General features: G+C 37.7%; 2 protein-coding genes across 2 annotated transcripts in view; both read left to right on the forward strand.

Annotated features, from left to right (window-relative positions):
- DST (dystonin) overlaps positions 1-19686 on the forward strand; it is a 407480-nt gene that overhangs the window by 235210 nt on the left and 152584 nt on the right. Inside the window, exons 31-33 of the mRNA XM_042457373.1 lie at positions 9142-9276; positions 15184-15272; positions 16581-16716. Of these exons, the coding sequence (XP_042313307.1) occupies positions 9142-9276; positions 15184-15272; positions 16581-16716 (360 nt within the window). The remainder of the gene's footprint in view (positions 1-9141; positions 9277-15183; positions 15273-16580; positions 16717-19686) is intronic.
- Positions 5-9011, forward strand: LOC121932212 (plectin-like). Its single transcript, XM_042470699.1, has 3 exons — positions 5-2373; positions 2483-5173; positions 6001-9011. The coding sequence occupies exons 1-3, from the start codon at positions 2365-2367 to the stop codon at positions 7900-7902; spliced, it is 4602 nt and encodes a 1533-aa protein (XP_042326633.1). The 5' UTR covers positions 5-2364; the 3' UTR covers positions 7903-9011.

The raw sequence follows: 19686 nt of genomic DNA on the forward strand, positions 1-19686 counted from the left end.
AAATGTTGTGAAAGAAACAATAAAGTAGTAAGCTAGAAAATACACATGTATGGGGAAACAGATGACGTACGTTCTTATGTCCTTTGTGAAAATAGTTGGGGTCACATATGATTCTAAAGGGGTCATGTATGATATGAACATATTTTTAAAAATGGCTTGAAATTTCCGTAGTTTAATTTGCAGTTTACCTTATTAGTTGTACAGCTATATTGTTAAAATTCTCTTGCAGGATATTCAATCTTTATGAGAATCTCCAAGGGAGAGAAAAACTAGTAGATGTCCAGTAAATCTGAGTCATACCTCACTTGTACTGCCATACTTAAAAGTTATGGAAGGGATTTAAGGATGTGGAGTTGTTTTTATAGTGAGTTTTCATTTGTTTCAAGCACTTCTAATTTCCCTCATCATGTTTCTTTCTAATCTTGTTTTCCATTAATAGAGTTAGAATCTCTGCTGTTTTTATTTGGCAGTTCAGTGAGTCACCTTGAGGATCAAGCAATATCGTGACATTTGAGTGGGTGGGCTAATTCATCTGAATTGTGCCTTTGGGCATTGAAGATACCTTAAAAGACCAGAGAAGTGTGAAAATTGCACAAAGCATTCAGTCACACTTTTCAGATAAATTCTTCTTTCCCTGGCAATAGGCAATCCTTAAATTGTTTTTTTCAGATACCCACAGGTTAAAAAATTAAGTTTAGGAAACTAGCATGATAGCTTAATTTGTGAGTAAATTACAGGGATGGGGAAACAATGTATGTCATCAGTTTCTAATTTGGTTGCAAATCTCCAAACAGCTTTTAAAATTTGGAAGTTGTAACAGTGACTTTGGGTTTCTGAAAGTGCAGGTTCTATTTCAAATACTCTAAGATATGTACTTTCAAATGTTTGAGATACCAGTCTCTCTGATGCCATTTATAATGTCATGACACAAGTAGATGAAAGCTATTTGAAGAAGGTAATCAGCTTGGACTGGGAGAAAATGTAAGGAGGATAAAATATGTAGGCACAGGAACTGATGAACTACTCTTGGAAGCAAGGATGTTACATAGAAAAGAAAGGCCGAGAAGAAGAGAGTAAACAATGAAAGAAAGAGGTATAGAAGTTACATTCAAAATCAAATCAAATCAAAGCAGTATAATACAAATCAATCTTCAAAATAACTCCTAATCATTATTGAAATTGATAAAGATATTTTACCAGGGGAAAGTGATTCATTTGATTTGCTTAATTATTCATTCATCTATCTGTGGGCCGGATCCAGAATTAATTGCACTTGAAGCCGATTGGCTAAACTGATTTGGTTATGAATTAGTCATGGCTAAATTAAAGTGCATTGATTTCACGTGGTGTACTTTCAGTATGACTAAGATTGGATCCCATCCATGATAACTGTTCTCTTGATCTCTGGGTGACTATTTGTAGTGCTCATCAGAATAACTAAAATACAAGTAGAATTCTCACTTTGAAACAAACAAACAACAACAACACCGCTGTGGAATTTTAATATTTTTTTCAAACATCTCAATAGCAAATTTTATTCATTTATTAATTTATTAAAATTCTTACACCCTGCCCTTTATTGTGGAATTTCAGGAAAGTGTCAGATAAAACTGTGGAGCTAAATATGTCAAAAAGGGTTTAATAAAACTGTATCTTGATCTGGTGATGGAAAGAAACCAGCATTGGTGTCAATTACAACTCCAAGGAAGGGAACATTCCACAACTGGGTTGCAATATGTTATCATGAACCTCTTGTGAAGTCTGGTCAGCCATCAGATCACCTTAAACTGCAGGGTGGGTGGTGTTGTCAGAATGAATTACATTCAGTTAAGTAGGAAAAAGACAGGCAAAAAGCATTAGTATCTCCTGGTAGATAATGATAGTACAATAGAATGTAGGGTTAAAAACAACAACAACCCACTTTCTTTCATTTTAGAAGAAAATGAGCCTTAATTTTGTTTTATGTTCAGGAAAGAGTCAAAGTAAGATCTCACTATAATAGTTTGAATAATGATTATTCTTGAAGGACATGGGTAATCTTTTTGTTTTATAAAAACAACCATAAATCCATATTAGTTGATTTGTCATAGGTACAAAAACACTCATTTTCATAACTAACCATAAAATTCTGAAGTGCTGTATTCTTGCATGATGTGAAGCAAGGACACATGCAAGCAAGCTTCTGGGCATTATCTTCAAAACATGAAACAGCTATTGTCCTGTGAGCCAAGGGATTTTTTTGGAGGACTACATTCGGTGAATCCCTTCGTGCAGCTTTTACTTTGCTCTAACTAGTGGTGGCTTTCTGGAGGTGACGGTTTCGGTGGTGGGAAGTACACACTCTGTGCCGCTTCTGTGCCATAGATGCAGTTTGTAAGTATCCACACCGATGCATTAAAATTGCAGTCTATTTGTAATTTCCTATTTACCTTTTTTAAAGAATAGTTTTTAATGTTTCTTGTATCTTGTTTCCCCCCACCAGAACCTGAAGAATAAGGAGGCACTTGTACGCATTGAATATTCTGATCTGGAACAACAACAAAAGGCAGTAGTGAATGAGAACAGGAAACTTATGGAAAGGATAAAAGAACTTGAGGAGATGTTAGGGGAACTGAGGAGACAGAAGTTCCATCTGGAAGAAGAACTTCCAAAAGCAAAAGAAGATGCAGAAAAACAAATGAAGGAACTGCAGAAGAAAATAGAAGAGATTACTCTTCAGAAAAGCAAGGCTGAACAAGAAGCAAAACGATACCGCATGGAACTGGATGATATTTTTAAGGAGAAAGAAGCTGCAGAACAGGAATTAGAACGTGTGAAACAGCTCACTTTGAAAGCTGAGGCTCAAAGAAGTATTGTTGAAGAAAACCTCAGGGCTTTCAGAATTCAATTAGAGGAAAGTGACAGGGTTAGAAAGACTTTTGAAGACCACTTAAGAAAGAAAGACACAAATCTTCAAGATTTGGAGCAGCAAAAGAAAGCATTAATGGAAGAGCTGAAGAAGAAAACTACAGAAGAGACAAAACTTATGATGCTAATTAAGGAAATGGAACGAGACCTTGAATTTCAAGGCAGTCTAGGGAAGAGCAAATTCAGAGAAAAGGAAATAAAAGAAGTTAGAAGGGAAATTACTTTAATAGGAAGAGAAACCCTGTTAGCAGGCTCTGACATTTTCAGAGAAAAGCAAGAAATAAAGACTATAGATGAATATCAGCAGTTGGTGCATGAATTAACATTTGCCAACAAAAAGTCTGAAAAAATAATTAAAGATTTAAAATATGAACTGAATGAGCTTGAACTGCAAAATGCATCCTCTGAAGAAAAGTCTCGCTTACTAAAAGAAAAATTAGATGAGGCTAATAACTCTCTCAGGTGTCTTAAGATAGAACTGGATCAAAAAGAACTGGTAGAGCAAGGATACATGGAGCAACTGAAAGAACTTGACAGGCAGTTGCAGAAGACCACAGGCAAAGCTGAAGAGGTAATGCAAGAGGCCATGGATCTTAAAAAGTTAAATATAAAATATAAAGAAGAGCTGAAGTCACTTCAGAAAGAAAGGGTCCAGTTAAAGAGGGAGCTGGAAGAGCTGGCTAGAATACATACACAAACTGAGATTACTATTCAACAGTTAAATGCTCAGATCAGTTCTCTTCAGCAAGAAAAGGTGGTTGCTGAACAGAGAACAATTTCGCTTAGAGGGGAAGCAAGCAATCTGCAGGAACAAATTAGAAAGATGCAAGAACAATTGCTTCAAAAAACAAGAGAAGAAAAAGAAAGCCAGTTTAATATTCAAAGGTTGAAAGATGATTTAGCTGATAGTAAGCACATGGTAGAAAAATTAAAGCAAAAGGTTGCAGAGCTTAGTCGATCCAATAGTGAGACCAAAATAATGATGACTGAAGTGCGGACTGAGTCAGAGAAGATAATCCTTGAGAGACAGATTATTGACAGGAAAAATGATGAATTAAAAGCTTTGGCTGAGAGCTTCAAAGAGCAACTACGTGTCACAAATGAAGAACTGCACAAACAGATAATCGTCGAACAAGAGCATTTGGATAAAATCAAGAGCCTGGAAGATGAATTAATAAAAACAAAGGATTTAGCCACTGAGTTTAAGCAGAAATGTGACAGAGAGAATGCTTATAACATGAATGCTGAGATGGAGTTGAGAAACCTAAGTAGCCAGCTGAATACATTTAGTATGGAAATGAATATGAGTGAGCAGAAAATCCAACAACAGCAGGCCTATATTCTAGAACTCAATAACAAGATGAAGAAGTTGCAAGATGATTTCCATCAGAAGACTTTGGATGAGCAGATGGCACGCAAAAAGGTAGCTTTGCTTCAGGAAGAGTCAATTAAGTTTAAGCATTCTGCAGAAGAGTTTAGGAAGAAATTTGAAAAACTCTTGGAATCCCACAACATTGCCGAAAATGACATATCAGGAATAAGGATGGAATGTATTACTCTGCAGCAAGAAAGGCACATGGCTCAGGAAAATATCAGGATGTATAAGATTCAAATTGAAGATCTGCAAGACAAACTTCAGAAATGCCGCGAGCAGCTACAACAAGGAAAGCATGCTGAAATGGAATATTTGCATAAGTACCGTAAACTTGAAGAAGAATTACACATTCAGAAACGTGCAGTAGAGAACTTAAAGCACCAAATGGACCTGCAAAAAAGGGAGCACTGCAATCAGTTACGTATGTTTCAGAATGAGATCAACAAAAAGAACATACAGTTAGACTTTGGGTGGAAGGGAAATGGGTTTAGTTATTTGGGAGACACCTCCCCGAGAGAGTTTGAGCAACTTAACTTGTGTACAACCACTTCTCCGTTATTAAGAAGACGACAAATTGAGATTAGCAGCCCAGGTTGTAAAACTGAACAGCTGGTTGGACAGAAATTGCAAATGGTTGCCACTGACTCATTGCCACGAGAGAAGCCATACCAGATGTCTGGAATGGCGCACTCAATAGAAAATGGGATAACTCAACAATCCTATGCTGAGTATGTTTCCCAGACAAGTACACAGCTTGAGATAACTATTGATAAGAATAACCCTCTCACAAGAATATCAGAAATGGATAAATTGAGAGACAGCAAATTCCTCAGTTCAAGACATGAAGACGGTTATGAAATGGGATTAGGGAAACATCTGCATCCTTTGGAGGTACATTCTCCAACTTGATACTGAGTTTTCTTTCTCCTGTTTTCTGTCTCTTAATATTCTTTAATTCTTTTCTGTTCTACTTTTTTTCTACCTGATAAAACAGTATTCATATTTGTCAAAATGTTTTCCCTTGCAAGGGTTTTTAAAATCTATATATAGAAACCCTATGACCTGCAATGTTTTGACTCCAGTATTGAAGACTGGCCTATGTATTTAACTTTATAGTAGGTGAGCTTGATACGTTTCATGGATTGCCCTTGAAACTAAAAAACAATGATATATAGCCCACAGAAGTCTAAGGGTTATCATCATGATCATATTACACACATATGAATTGCTTCTGTTAGTGGATATGTGTTTCCCTAGGAGGAATCTCTCTGTCTCTCTTTAATCAATAGCTACTAAGCATGCTCAGTCTTCATGCTGCCATTTGAGATTTTTCCTCTTTGGACAGATGTGTGTAAATACTGGAAATTCTCTAAGCATAATGATTCCCTTTCTTGTTTCTCATTGACCCTGTTTTGGCTACAGTCTCATTGGATTGAATGTTTGTGATCTTTATTAGAAATAATATGAACATTGTAGACACATTGCTCAATTGAGAAGATTGACATTCTTTTAAAACATCCTGCCTTTCTATTCCATTTTCCTCTTCAAATGCTTTCCATATTGTCAATGTTAATAAAGTTGGCTGATTTATGGTGTTTATTGTTCAGATTCTACAGCTTTTCTCTGCTGTGGGCTAGATCAGTAATATCCTTCATAATGTCAAAAAATCCTATTTAAATGTAATATCCTTCATAATGTCAAAAAATTCCTATTTGCAGAAAGTGAACAACAAGCAGTATGGTGTACATGTTGAAGTGACTTCATTAAATCAAGAGAATGGCAAGAACCTGGGTAATGAAGGAAGACTCCTTCAGGGATACAGATCATCGGAAGGGTTTAGGAGTGAAGATATTTCAAAGATGGGTTCTATCTTAGAGGAAAAGCAAGCCAAGGAGGTTGATATAATTCCTTCTGAGTATGATAATATAAAATTTCAAGGTCTCCGACATGATGTAACTGCCAAGCAGCTGATTGAAGTCAAACTTCTAGACATGAGCACTGCTGAACAGCTCCATACAGGAAAGAAATCCGTGACAGAGGTTCAAAAAAATCTTGAGATGTTTTTAACAAAACCTACTGCCATAGCGGGATTGTACATTGAAACTAGCAAAGACAAGATGTCATTTGCTTTTGCAGCTAAGCAAAGAGTACTTGAAAAATCTTCATTGCTAGCACTGTTGGAAGCTCAGGCTGCTACTGGTTTTATCATTGATCCCACAACTGGTCAAAATTATTCTGTTGATGATTCAGTCATCAAGGGACTTGTAGATCATGAATACAAAAACAGGCTTCTTGAAGCAGAAAAGGCTGTTTTGGGCTATCCCTTCTCTGGGAGAAAACTCTCTGTGTATCAGGCAATTGAATCCAGAATATTGGAGAGACATAAAGGGAAAAATATTCTTGAAGTTCAGATTGCAAGTGGAGGAATTATTGACCCTGTGAGGAGTGTCCGTATTCCTCCTGAGGTCGCAGTACAATTGGGCTTGCTGAATAATACCATTCTGAAATTTTTACACGAATCATCCAGTAATACAAAAACTTTTCAGAATCCTAATAACAAGCAGGCCATGTATTACAGTGATTTGCTGAAGTTGTGTTTGCTTGATCTAGATAGCAAATGCTTTCTACTTCCTGTTGGGGAGAGAAAAATTACCACTCCATCTGCAGAAAAAATTCATAAAATATCTGTCATTGACATTAAAATAGGATCTGAAATGACTTCATATGAGGCCTATAAAAAGGGCTTGATAGACAAAAGTACCTACCTTGATCTATCAGGACAAGAATTTCAGTGGAAAGAATCCACTTGCTTTGATTCTGATGGTAACTCTTACCTTGTGCTGACAGATCTGAAAACTGGAATGCAGTTTAATATTGATGAGGCATTAGCTGATGGTAAAGTGGACAGAACACTGGTCAGTAAATACAAAGAAGGGAATATTACAGTCAATGAGTTTGGTGACATTTTGTTGAGCAATTCCAAACCACGTAGAGATCTGAACAGTCCCATTGCTGGTATATGGCTGTCTGAGACAAATGAAAGAATACCTGTTTTTAAAGCTTCTCGCAGAAACCTGGTGGATAGAACTACAACATTGAGATTCCTTGAAGCACAAGCCAGTACTGGAGGTATAACTGATCCCTTTACTGGCAAGAGATACAGTGTGGCAGAGGCCTTGCAAAGAGAGCTAATTGATGAGGCATCTGCTAAGCACATCAAGCAGTGTGAACTAGCCTTTACTGGGATTATCCATCCCATATCAAAGAGTATTATGTCAGTCACTGAAGCTATTAACATAAATGTCCTAGACAAAGAAATGGGCACTCGCTGCTTAGAATATCAGCATCTGACTGGTGGGTTGATAGATCCTAAATCTCATTCTAGATTGACAATGGAAGAGGCTATTAAAAATGGTGTCATTGATGCTGTTACTGCTACAAAGATGAAAGATGACAAATTCTACCTAAAAAGTATTACATGTCCTAAAACAAAAAGGAAAATGACATATAAAGAGACTCTTGAACAAGCTGTTTTTGACTGCCACACAGGGCTACGACTACTAGAAGCAGCTGAGCTAATTTCCTCGGGGATTTCTAGCCTGTATTTTTCTACACAGTGATCATTTAACAATTTGAGGCTGCCATCCTATATCAACATTCCTAGAAGCAGGCAGGATATGTTGTTTTGTAATAATTTAAACAATCCATTTTAGTTAATTTATTCCCTAGAATTTTATTGGGTTGTACAGTAGGACTCCTAAAAAATATTGAGACTGATTTCAGGGCCGAGCAGAGCATGCTGATTTTGTGTACAGTACTCTGTGAGTTAGTGTTGCCCCATTACTGTAACCATGATGCACATTTTTTCAAAGTTAAGCACATTTCTCTTTCATTGATTTCAGTGGAAGATTTAATACAATAATTAGTCTGTGTCGTACTGAAATAATTGGTACTTATATGTACAAGCTACATCTGGATTGTACTTCTCCTTCATAGAAGAGATATCAGCAATTTTCTGTGTATAAAAAGATAAATTTGGAAGCATTATGATAGGGATATCTTATAGTGGAGAGATTATTTTTGTTTTTGAGGGTGGGCTGCAAGGAGGGGGAGTTGGTTGTTCTTTCTGGAAAATCATCAGAAGTCACACAGTATGGCTTACTGCATTCATTTCAACATAACATGAAGTACAATCCTCGAAACACTAATTGACTTAAAGTAGTGTGGCAAGTGTGATAATATTCCCATTGAAATCAGTGGTGAGTGCTTACATTTGTGCTCAGATTTATATGATAACAAAACGCACACAAATCTCCATAAACAAATATATTTGAAAAGGATGCTAGTTTCTAGGTTCCTAGTTTAGAGTCTGTTACAAATATTTAACATTCTTTTAACAGTGCAGTTATAAGCTTTTTTACATCACATTATCTTGATTTGGGTGTACATCTAATGCAAAGTCTACGGTTCGACATTAAACACTTCTTCAGATTGTAATTATGCAGTGGTAGATGAGAGATTTTTAACATGAATTTGTTCAGTTGTATATATCCTTGTGTGCCAATATGTATCATAACAACCATTTTGACTTTTTTGCAGATGTTTCAAATGAGTCAGTTTTCTTAATGCTTTAAAAAAATTATTAGCTATTAAAAATATCCTGCATCAGAATAACATGATAACAACTGACATTTAAACAAAACAAAATAAAGTTTCTCTAAATCTGTCATCTTTGGTAGTAAAGTTCTTGAGATTTGTATTATTTGTGTATTACTTGAGGTTTTTATTTCTTATGTGGCCAAAAGCTAATGTCACAGCAGTTTAAAACACATATTTTTACAATGCTCATTGTTCACCAGAAGTCAGTGGAAGAGGAAAAGAAGGAACATGTTGAAAAAGCTGGGGATTTACTGAAATGGGTATCAAACGTCACCAAGAGTCTCAGCGAAGGTGGTGGAGAAAGGCCTGAAAAAGCAGATTTTCCTAAGAAGCAGGTATTAAAATATTGCTTGAGATTAGATAGCACCAATTGCATGAGCCTGTGTTGTTTGGTCTTGTTTTTTTATGTCTGCTAGAGGCAAATGTGACAGTAGCACTTATAAAGAAAAAACATCAAGGACCATGCTGTATATGTTCTGTGTCATACCCAGAAAAAATAGTCTAATAGTTTAAAAGTGCAGTATTTTTAAATTTCTCAGACACTTTTCGGATATTGACATCCAGGTTTAAAAATAAAAAGCAAATTTAGACAATGCTTTCCCTTCTTCTTTCTCAACCTGTGTATGTGAGAAACTCCAAGTGTTCTCCACAATGGAATATGGAAGAGGACTTCAGAGGTTAAGATATGGTAGGCAAAAATCAGATACCTCCACTTGAGTGAGGTGAACTGAAGTGCTTTTCACTAAAAGACAAAAATGTCAGTGTATCCAGCCAGATTGACTGATTTAAAGCCATTGTTATCCCACTCTCCCACAAGTTCCCTTAGAATACCTAAAAATTCAAAGGTTTTCTCATTCCCTTTGTCTTCACAAAAAGGCCTATGAAGTAATTTAGAATGACTACCCAGTGAGCATCCACTGGCTTTACAAGTGAGTTCAGATTTGATCCTAGGTGAAATGAGCCATTTTCTGCCTCAACAACCCACTGAGGGCCACATAGACTAGAAAAAAATGGACTCCTAGGCCCGTTACAGACCGCCCAAAAGGGGCGATCTCGGGCTGCTGCCGGTTGCAGCGCGGAGGAGTCGCAGCAGCCAAACCATGCGACTCCTCCGCGCTGCAAAGAAGGAGCGCGATTTTCGCACTCCTTACGGCAACCCGGAAGAGACGCCACAAGTGCCAAAGCCGCACTTGCGGCGTCACTTCTGGGCCGCGACGTGTGGACACAGAGCGTCCGCTACGTCAAAATGGCGGCGGCCGTGTGGAACGGCCGCCACCATTTGTTACGGACTCTGTCCGTAATAGGAGTAGGGGCGTCTAGAAGAGATGACCTTTTTTCACATTGGGACATCCTGAGGATGTCTGAAATGGCGGTGTGTAACGCACCCTAGTTTTGTAAAACAGGACTTTTTAATTGGGTAACAGTGACAACAGACTCTGTAACCTGTTTAAATGGTCACTTGTTGCTCTTTGAGCCTTCCAGGAGACAATTTGCACTTTTTTTGGTTAGAAAAAGAGTAACCCAGGGGCTCTGGAAGGGTGGTGGTGTGTGTCTTCAAGTAATTTCCAACTTACAGCGATCCTAAGGCGAACCTATAATGGGATTTTCTTGCCCAGTTTCTTCTGAGGGGAGTTGCCATTGCCATCTCTCTTGAGGCTGAGAGTGTGTGACTTCACCAAGGTTACACAGTGGGTTTCATGGCCAAGCTGGGATGTAGACCCTGGTCTCCAGAGGCATAGGCTAACACTCAAACCACTGTGCCCCATTGGCTCTCTTCTGAAAGGGTGCAGCGTCACAAAAACAGGATTTGGCCTTCAGGATTGTGCCCTGCGGGACACATTTTGCCCACCTCTGCTATATATGAATATTCAAGGGAACAAACAGAACTTGGGAAAATTATATCTGGATTCCAGATTCCAGATAGTTGACACCTTATGGGAGGTCTACCAAAAATAAAAGCAAAATAACTTTTCCAAGCAAAGTAAAAATATTCACGCTCACTCCTCAACAGTATGTAGATCAATGTTGCCAACAAACCTTGAAGATATTCCCCAGAATGTTTTACCAAAATCCTCAGAATTCCCCAATATTTACCAAAATATTCAATCAGAATCCCCGGAAAGAAATTAATTAAATTCCCCGGATTCCGGGGAATTCCCTGGAAATTGGTAACACTGATGTAGAAACATGGTAAAAGACCATAACTTCTAAATCAAGCCCTTAAAAATGTATAGTCAGCACTTTTCCAACAAAATAAAATGTAGTTTAGACTGGAGTAGGAACTGTGTGGCCCACCCAGGTGCAGCTCCAAGCAGACCTAGGCTAGCACCACACTGAAGAACTAATGCAGTTTGATTTCCATGATTCCATCCTATGGATTCTTGGGATTTGTAGTTTGTTGAGGCACCAGAGGTCTCTTAACAGAGAAGGCAAAATTACAAATCCCAGAATTCCATAGCATTGCACTATGGCAGTTAAAGCAGTGTCAAACTACATTAATTCTGCAGTTGAGATGCAGCCCTAGCCAGCATAGCTAAAAGTGAAGACAGGTGGGAGTTGCAATCCAACAACAGCTGGAAGGCAACACAGTTCCCACCCTGAATGTAGGTGACACTAGTATGCAGATAGGTCTAATACCCGTTTTCCCCCCTGAGAAATCCAAATTACTACATGTGTCTGCAATACCACATACAAATCAGTTCTCTTAAGGATTATAAAATCTAGCGTTCCAGCTGTAGATGGTACAGACCTGCAGTGTCTATAATAGTGATATGAGCACTCTAGGGAAGAGGAACTGGGAAGGAGAGAGAGACACTGGCCCTTTCTAATTAATGATGCAGCATTCTCACCACATGAAGTCTGAGAGCAAATAAAGTTGTACAGGAGGAGGAGGAGAACTTATTCATGTCTCCGTTGGAGGATTCTTGCCTTCAAAGTTGTATTATGACTGCACAAGTGAACTTGTTGCACCCATATATCTAAATTCCTCAGCACAGGCTTCATTATAGCCACAGCCATCACTTTGAGATTCCGCATTAGAGGCTAATAGTCTTTTTGTTGTTTCTTTAGAGTGCCAGTAAATTCAGTCTGCATCATAGTGCTGGTAAATTAGGAGTGAAGCTCTCCAGATGGTATTGGAATGCAGCTCCCAGCACTCCACAACATTGGCTATGATGTCTGAGGATGATGAAAGCTCCAGTATAACATGATCTGGAGAGTTGCACAATTTAATCCTTGCTGTGTAGGGCAAGTCTTGAATTTATTTGTAGCACATTTAAGAATTATCTCAATTTAAGGCTCCTATATACCAGCAGAACATTTACACACGTGTGTACACATTTGTACAGACTATTTTAAAAAAGAGCACACGATGCAGCATTGGGGGCATTCAAACAAAAATATGAAAAGCTTCAGTGAATCACTTTCTACTAGAGTAGCTCATTTGTAACGCCAATATTAATCAGCAGTTCCCTGAAGCTATTTTAATTGGTGAATCACTTCAATGAGATTATTCAAAATGATAGCTTCTCAGATACTTAAAGGAATACTGTAAAACTATCGTCCTTTGTAGTTAAAAAAAAGTGTCCCTTATCATAATATATCTTTAGGTAAGGAAGGGTGGGCTCTTTGTATGTTGTTGATCTGTAACTCTTATCATTCTTCATCATTGACTGTGCTGGATAGGGATGATGGAAATTGCCATTATCAAGAACTGGGGGGGCCACATATTGCACACGAATAGTTTTCAGTAGATATGAATACTATTAGATGCTGGGGGGGGAATCATCTAGTAAGGTAGCCTTCCGTTCTATGATGGCTGTGCATACATGTAGGCATCTGTTGGATGGAGTCTGCAGTGACAAAAACATTAATGTTCAAGTGCCCAGAGCACTTTTGAAACTGTGTATGTGTGCTTTAAATAGTACATAGCATCATTAGTATATGTATCTCTATAATATGAATTCAGGTAGCTCTTTCACTGTTTCTCTTTGGAATGAAGTGGACTAGACTAAAACAATTCTGTAATCTGTTTCACTTTTGTGAGTTCCGTAGGATGAGGGAAGCAGGCTACCTTTAAGTATTGGGAACCAGTCACTTATATTGACAGCAACTGGTTAGGGTTAGCGTTAGTAGTACATGTAATTAGAGTTAGGGTAGGGTAAGTAATACATGGATTAGGAGGAGGGTAGGTAATACATGTACATGTAATACATGTACATAAATCAGGAAAACAGACCTAGCAGACTCTCCTCCTCATGCCAAGGGGCTTCTTCATTTTGAACACTATGGAAGCGTCCTGTGTATTCAGACTAGGATTACAATAAAAATAAAGGGAAAGTCACATAGGCCTATTACAGACTGCCAAAATAAAGCTGCTTCGGGTCTCTTTGGAGGTATGCTATTTAAATGATGCATGGATCCTAAGAGTCTGGAAGTCACGCCAAAGCCACACTCCATTCCTAAGCACTGGAGTGCAGCTTTTGGTGCAGCTTCCGGATTCTTAGGATGCATGCATCATTTAAATAGCATACCTCCAAAGAGACCCAAAGCAGCTTTATTTTGGCAGTCTGTACCAGGCCATAGATTTCTAATTTTATTCTATTTTTATCCTGCCTTTCGCCTGCCATAGGACTGAATGCAACTCATGTCAAATTAAAAACAAAGTACATCAAAAACCTATTTTATACAAAGGTTTTTTAAAAACTGAATAGTTCTGTTAAAAACATTAAATTCCAATTATTTAAAACACATTAAAGCATAGTAAAAAGATAACAGCATAACACACCCCATTAGAAGAATTATTCTGCCATAGTAGCTTAAAAGCCCAAGATCTACCTGAATAAAAAGCTCTTTGCCTGCCAGCCAACAGAAAGTAGACAACTAAGCCTCCTAGGAGGGAATTTCATCAGTTGGGAGAAACCACTGAGAAAGCCCTCTCCCTCATCCTCACCAAATGCACCTCTGATGATGGCAGGACAGAGAGAAAAGCTTCTTCTGAAGATCTCAGGCAGGCTTATAGAAGGAGAAGATAGCGGCCTGTAATACATGGGCCAAAGAAGCGGCTTCTGGCCGCTTTGGGGGCATGGCTTTCAGAAGACACACACTTCCAAAGCATCCAGAAGCCATTCTGTCACCACGATTCGATCCTTTGGACCAGATCAAAAAGGAGCAGAAATAATCCACTCCCGGTGACGTTGGCTTTGGACTATGGCGGCAGCCTGCTTTGGAAGCAGGCCGTGAGGTTGTAGTGGTGCCGGCAAAATTGCAGCCACTTATACAGGGCCCTCTGCTTCTCCTCATAATCCTCTATACATAGCCCTGGAGATTTGAAGGCAGACAAAGAAGTATTTGTTCATATTTTTACCTCTGAACTGCTTGAATCCATACCTAGGTGACACTGACCCTCATTATTTTAATCTCCCATTGCCACCTCTAGTGAGATTATAAAATATATTTTGTTTTATTCTAGAGAAACTTAGGTTTGATATACTGTAGTTGGAAATTCCTGGCTTGCAATAAGACAATAAAATATCAGTATAAGTTAGTTTTGCTTGTCCCAGAAAACAAATCCACAAGATGATGCATTCCTTTGGACTATCTAGTGTTTAAAATGCTAGTAATGCACAGATATCTTCAATTGTAGAGTATAGCATTTTTAAAAAGCTCTTTTTAAAAAGTAATGATATGTGCCCAAGTTGTTCTAAGTTTAGAATGATAGACTAATGTGCAAATAGTCTAAAACAAAGAGCAGGACAGTTAATGAGAATAAGACTAAATTATGCAAACAGATCAGCTAATGAATGTTTTTACAAATGGTTTTAGACTTGTAACTTTTAATAGAATGGTTTATTTAATTGTTTTGATGTGAAACTTTAACTCATTTTAACTACACTTCATTTTAATTTGTTTAACTTGTTGAAAGCCTTCATGGATCCCGTGTTGGGAGAAGGACAAGATATAAGTATATAAAATAAATAACACTAGCCTGCATTTGTGTTAGCATACCTGTAGAATTAATCATACTACATGTCATATTGTAGACATACAAGAGTTAAGTAGGATATACTTTGTATAGAGCCATCTTTTGAACTCTACTGGGAAGCATATCTTTTTGATGCTCACACTCATTTATGATAAACCTTTATAGTTTTGCTTTAATGTAAACTGTATTTTATATCTCTTTCTTATATATATTGCTTGATTGGAACTGTGCAAACCTAAATATTTTTCTTTCCTTCCAGGTATCTGCTGATGAGCTGTCAGTGAAAAAAGAACAGATATCAGAAGCTTTACAAACAGCACAGTCATTTTTAGCAAAACATGGCGATAAGTATGTTCATTGTGGTTATTGTACATGTTAACCTGTTTTAAAGTTAGAGGTACAATTTCTGGTTGGTAATAACATTGAGCTTTCAAGTGTACAGGCCCCAGATATAAGATCTAAGATCTCCAGAAGCTTTAATTGTACGCTTGTTTATTGTTGAATCACACCTAGATGTTTGAATTAACAATGTGGAATTAGAGTGCCTTGACTGACATGTTTAAGCGCCCCCCCCCTTTTTGCCATTAATTTAATTAATAAAGAGCATTCAACTTAGCCTTCTATGCTGTTAGCTTAATAGGAATTGGAGCTAAAGCCTTCTTGGTTGTAGCACCTACCATCTGGAATACACTCCCAGTGGAAGGTTGCCTGAGACAGGCTTTATTTGTCCATAAAAAGCAAGTAGAGACTTTCCCTGTAGAGGGACCTTCAAGTTGTCTACTGGATTTATGATATTCTATTGAACTGAAATGAATTCTTTGGTGATTCCACTGAATCTAACATCACATTGGATTAGCAGTACAAATCTTTGCTTATTTCATTCTTTCATGAGCGAATTAGGATTTTCATTTTTTCTCCCCAATTGACAGTTTATGAAAGTCTTTTGTATACTTTCTGATGATGTTTTGCATTTCAAGATGCTCTTCCAAAAATTGTTTCCACAACCTCTCATCAGTTTTAAGTACTGGTGTTTAGCTCAAAACAGTGTTTACTACACAACTGAATTATTTGAAACATGTAGTCATAATTGGGGGGAAATATTCTGGTGGCTGATCTTCTCCGCCTCTCCCCCCTTTTCAATGTGGGTATCTCAGACCCTTTGCATATTGTCTATATTCATTCATTACCGGTTGATTAGCACTCTCATAAGACTCCTGAAACACTAATCATCTTGGAATCAATATGTACGTGCCTTGTTTCAAAGATAACCGGAGCTTCCCTCGCCACCACTTCTGTTTTAGTGCAGGAAGTACTGTATAAGCATGTGGATTTGGGGTAGGGGGCATATAGTCCTCTCACCTGTCCCTAGGAGCTGCATACTGCCAATGTGGAACTTTCCTCTGATAAATGAACTGAGCAACATTCACGTCTTGTGTAACTCTTAACATGTGTAAGAGGCTACTGGATCATGCTGTTAATCTGCTAAATAAAACATAAATATTAATAACTGCTCATTCACGTTAACCCAAGATTCTCAAGAATCTTGGTTTATCTTTTTGTATACTACTTACCTATATCTTTTACACTGAAAAGCAATCATGTTTGGAAACAACTAGCTCTTTCATGCATATCTGCTGTCTCCCCCCCCCCCCCCAGAATGACAGAGGAGGAGAAAAGTGAAATGGAAAACCATGTGAAGTCCCTGCAAGAAGGTTATAAACTGTTATCCAATGAAGATTTGAAACAGTTGCAAGAGGAACAAAATGTAGATGATGAAAGAATGGATGAAAAGGTATCCTGTAGTCTGAGTTATGTTGCTGGCTATAGAATATGTTCTAAGTTTGATTTATTGCATGGTTGTGAAACAGTATATTAGCACTAAAAAAACAAAACTGCATTGAGTTGTGTGCATTATAGAATCAAAATGAGAACTTACTGACTGTCAGCTTTCAATCTAATTGTCTAATTAGGAACATTATTGGATGTGTATAAGTGAAAATACAGAGTGTTACTTATGAACAGGCTTTTATACTTTGTGGCTTGCATGAACTAAGACTGAAGAATCATATATCACTTAACCCTTCTTTTTAATTACCATACTTTGACTCTCATTAAAATTTCTGCTCTTTAAAAACATGATAACAAATGACAATTCCATAGAACTATACAAGGTATATTTCAAACATTCATCAGTTTTTGAACCAAAATAAAATTGGAACCTAAACTCTTTGCTAACTGTAATACAATACCACTGTTTATTATTATATAATAATACCACTGTTTGCCTCTTAAATGTATTTTAAAGTGCCAATAAATATATAGAGAGGGAATATTTTGCACAAAATTTTTAAAGTTGTTCCCAGTTGATGATTTTCAGTGCAAACCAGGTGTCATCCATTCAAGTGGCTACAATACTTAAGTCTTGTTGTTTGGATGTCTGTCTACAAGTGCTGTATGCTGTAAACATGAATAGCATGTATGTTTTTGTACCACACACTATTTTCTGAATATCCTAACCTCTCACAAAGCACAGGATCAGCATGACAGTTTGCCTTCCAGGTACATGTCCTCTTTGCTCACTATATGATCATCTGTTCTGTTGTCTACCACTAACCATATTGATGTATGCAGAGCATAGGCTTTTGGTTCACTGATGCATGTCGTGTTCCAATCTTTTATCACACCGTGTGCTGTTGAATCACTGACATAGATCATTTCTGCATTGAACTGCTAACATTCACAGTCTTGATCCAACCCTGGTAAGTAAGTGATTTTATGCTTTTTGTGGATAAATATTAAATTTCAAAGATTTAATCTTTACACTATATAAAATACTGAAAAATCATATTTTTGTACTCTTAGGTGGACAGAGTTATAGCTGGCATCATTGATCAGACCACCGGAGAGATCTTTTCAGTCATGCAGGCAGTTTATAAAGGATTTCTTGACTATGACACTGGAATTCAATTACTTCAGAGCCAGCTTATTTTATCAGGTTTAATTTCACCAGCTTTGAGAAGGAGCTTTAACCTTGAAGAAGCAAAAGCCCATGGACTTGTTGATGAACAAGCTATATTACAACTGCAAGATTTGCAGAATGCTAAGACAGTCATTTCAGAACTGCAGACAGCACACCCGGTCGAAGCTGCTTTGGAAAAGGGTCTAATTTCAGAATCTCTGGCTATTAAAATTCTTGAAATCCAGCTTTCCAGAGGACATCTAAAGATATCAGACACAGGAGAACATCTGACTTTGCACCAAGCTTTTCAAAAGAAATTAATTTCTGCTGGATTGTATACCAAGCTCCTACAATGCCATGACATGTGCAGAAATCTCATTGACCCCAACACTGCTGAAAAGCTCTCCCTTGAGGAGTTGCTTGACAGAACACTCATACATAAAGAAACAGGCTTGAGGCTTTTACCTGTGATTCCACAAGAAAGAGGGAGGATAATGCTAAAATGTGGAAGGAAGATAACTATTTTGAGAGCAGCTCATGAAGGACTCATAGAGAGAGAAACCATGTTCAGGTTGTTAGGTGCTCAACTGTTTTCTGGGGGTATCATTCATCCTCATACAGGACACCGAATGACTGTTGAAGAGGCAATGAGAGAAGGGCTGATTGATATGGATGCTGCTCGTACTATTTTGACTCACCAAGTTCAAACAGGTGGGATCCTATGTCCAAACTCATCAAAGCGTTTGACTGTAGATGAAGCTGTACAGTGCAATTTGATATCTTCTAGTAGTGCTCTGTTGGTGCTCGAGGCACAGAGAGGTTTTGTTGGTCTCCTCTGGCCACATAGTGGTGAAATTTTTCCTGTATCTACATCTTTGCATCAAAGCTTGATCACTAATGAAGTGGCCTGCAAAATTCTAAATGGGAGGCAAAAAATAGCAGCTCTTTATATTCCAGAAACTTGTGAAGTGATCAGCTTGGAGAATGCTGCCCAGCAAGGAATCATAGATAGTAACACATCATCAATTTTGTATAGTGTTACCCTGCCTGATGAAATGCCAAATACGGATGAAATACCATTCCCTTTGAGGAAAGCTGCAAGATGGCTCTCATCTTGTGAACTCCATCCATGTATCCAACACAAGGATGTAGATGGTAGTACCACCAGTGAGCCAGTGCAACACTATTTTCAACAAACTCAAAAGCTATTCATGTCTTACTTAATGGTAAATAGCTATATGGATGCAAAATCAGGCCAGAGGCTTCTGTTGCACTGTGGTGACTTAGATAAAACTGTCAAATGGTTAGTGCATGGCAATAGTCCTGAATATAATACAGATGAAGTAGAAGGACAATCTTGTGACTTCTGTGTAAACACAAAAGTACCAGATCTCGAGCAACACACTAAAAATATACTTAGTTCTATCACTGGCAGTGTTTTAAGCCAAGATATGGGTGTCCAAAATATTTCTAATGATGGTAACAAAGATGATCAGAACAATAAGCTTTCAGAGAAAAATAGTTTTCCTATTGTGGCTGGTGTTTCAGAGCAGTCAGAATGTGCTACAAATACATTCATTTGCAAAAAAGAAGATAAATTTGAAAAGGAAAGCAATGCAAAGGAGAAATATGAAAGTTTGCAAGAATCTTCTGAAGAAATACCAATGAAAGTATGTGAAAATTTAGCCAAGGTCGCAAATGCTGGAAGTGGAGAAGCAAGGGGGTGTCTTTCAAATTATTTACAAGAATGCATTCCTTCAAGAATAAATGGACATAACATTTGCATTGTAGAGGGCAGAAAAG

The sequence above is a fragment of the Sceloporus undulatus genome, chromosome 1 (assembly GCF_019175285.1).
Source record: "Sceloporus undulatus isolate JIND9_A2432 ecotype Alabama chromosome 1, SceUnd_v1.1, whole genome shotgun sequence".
NCBI classification, from domain to species: domain Eukaryota; kingdom Metazoa; phylum Chordata; class Lepidosauria; order Squamata; family Phrynosomatidae; genus Sceloporus; species Sceloporus undulatus.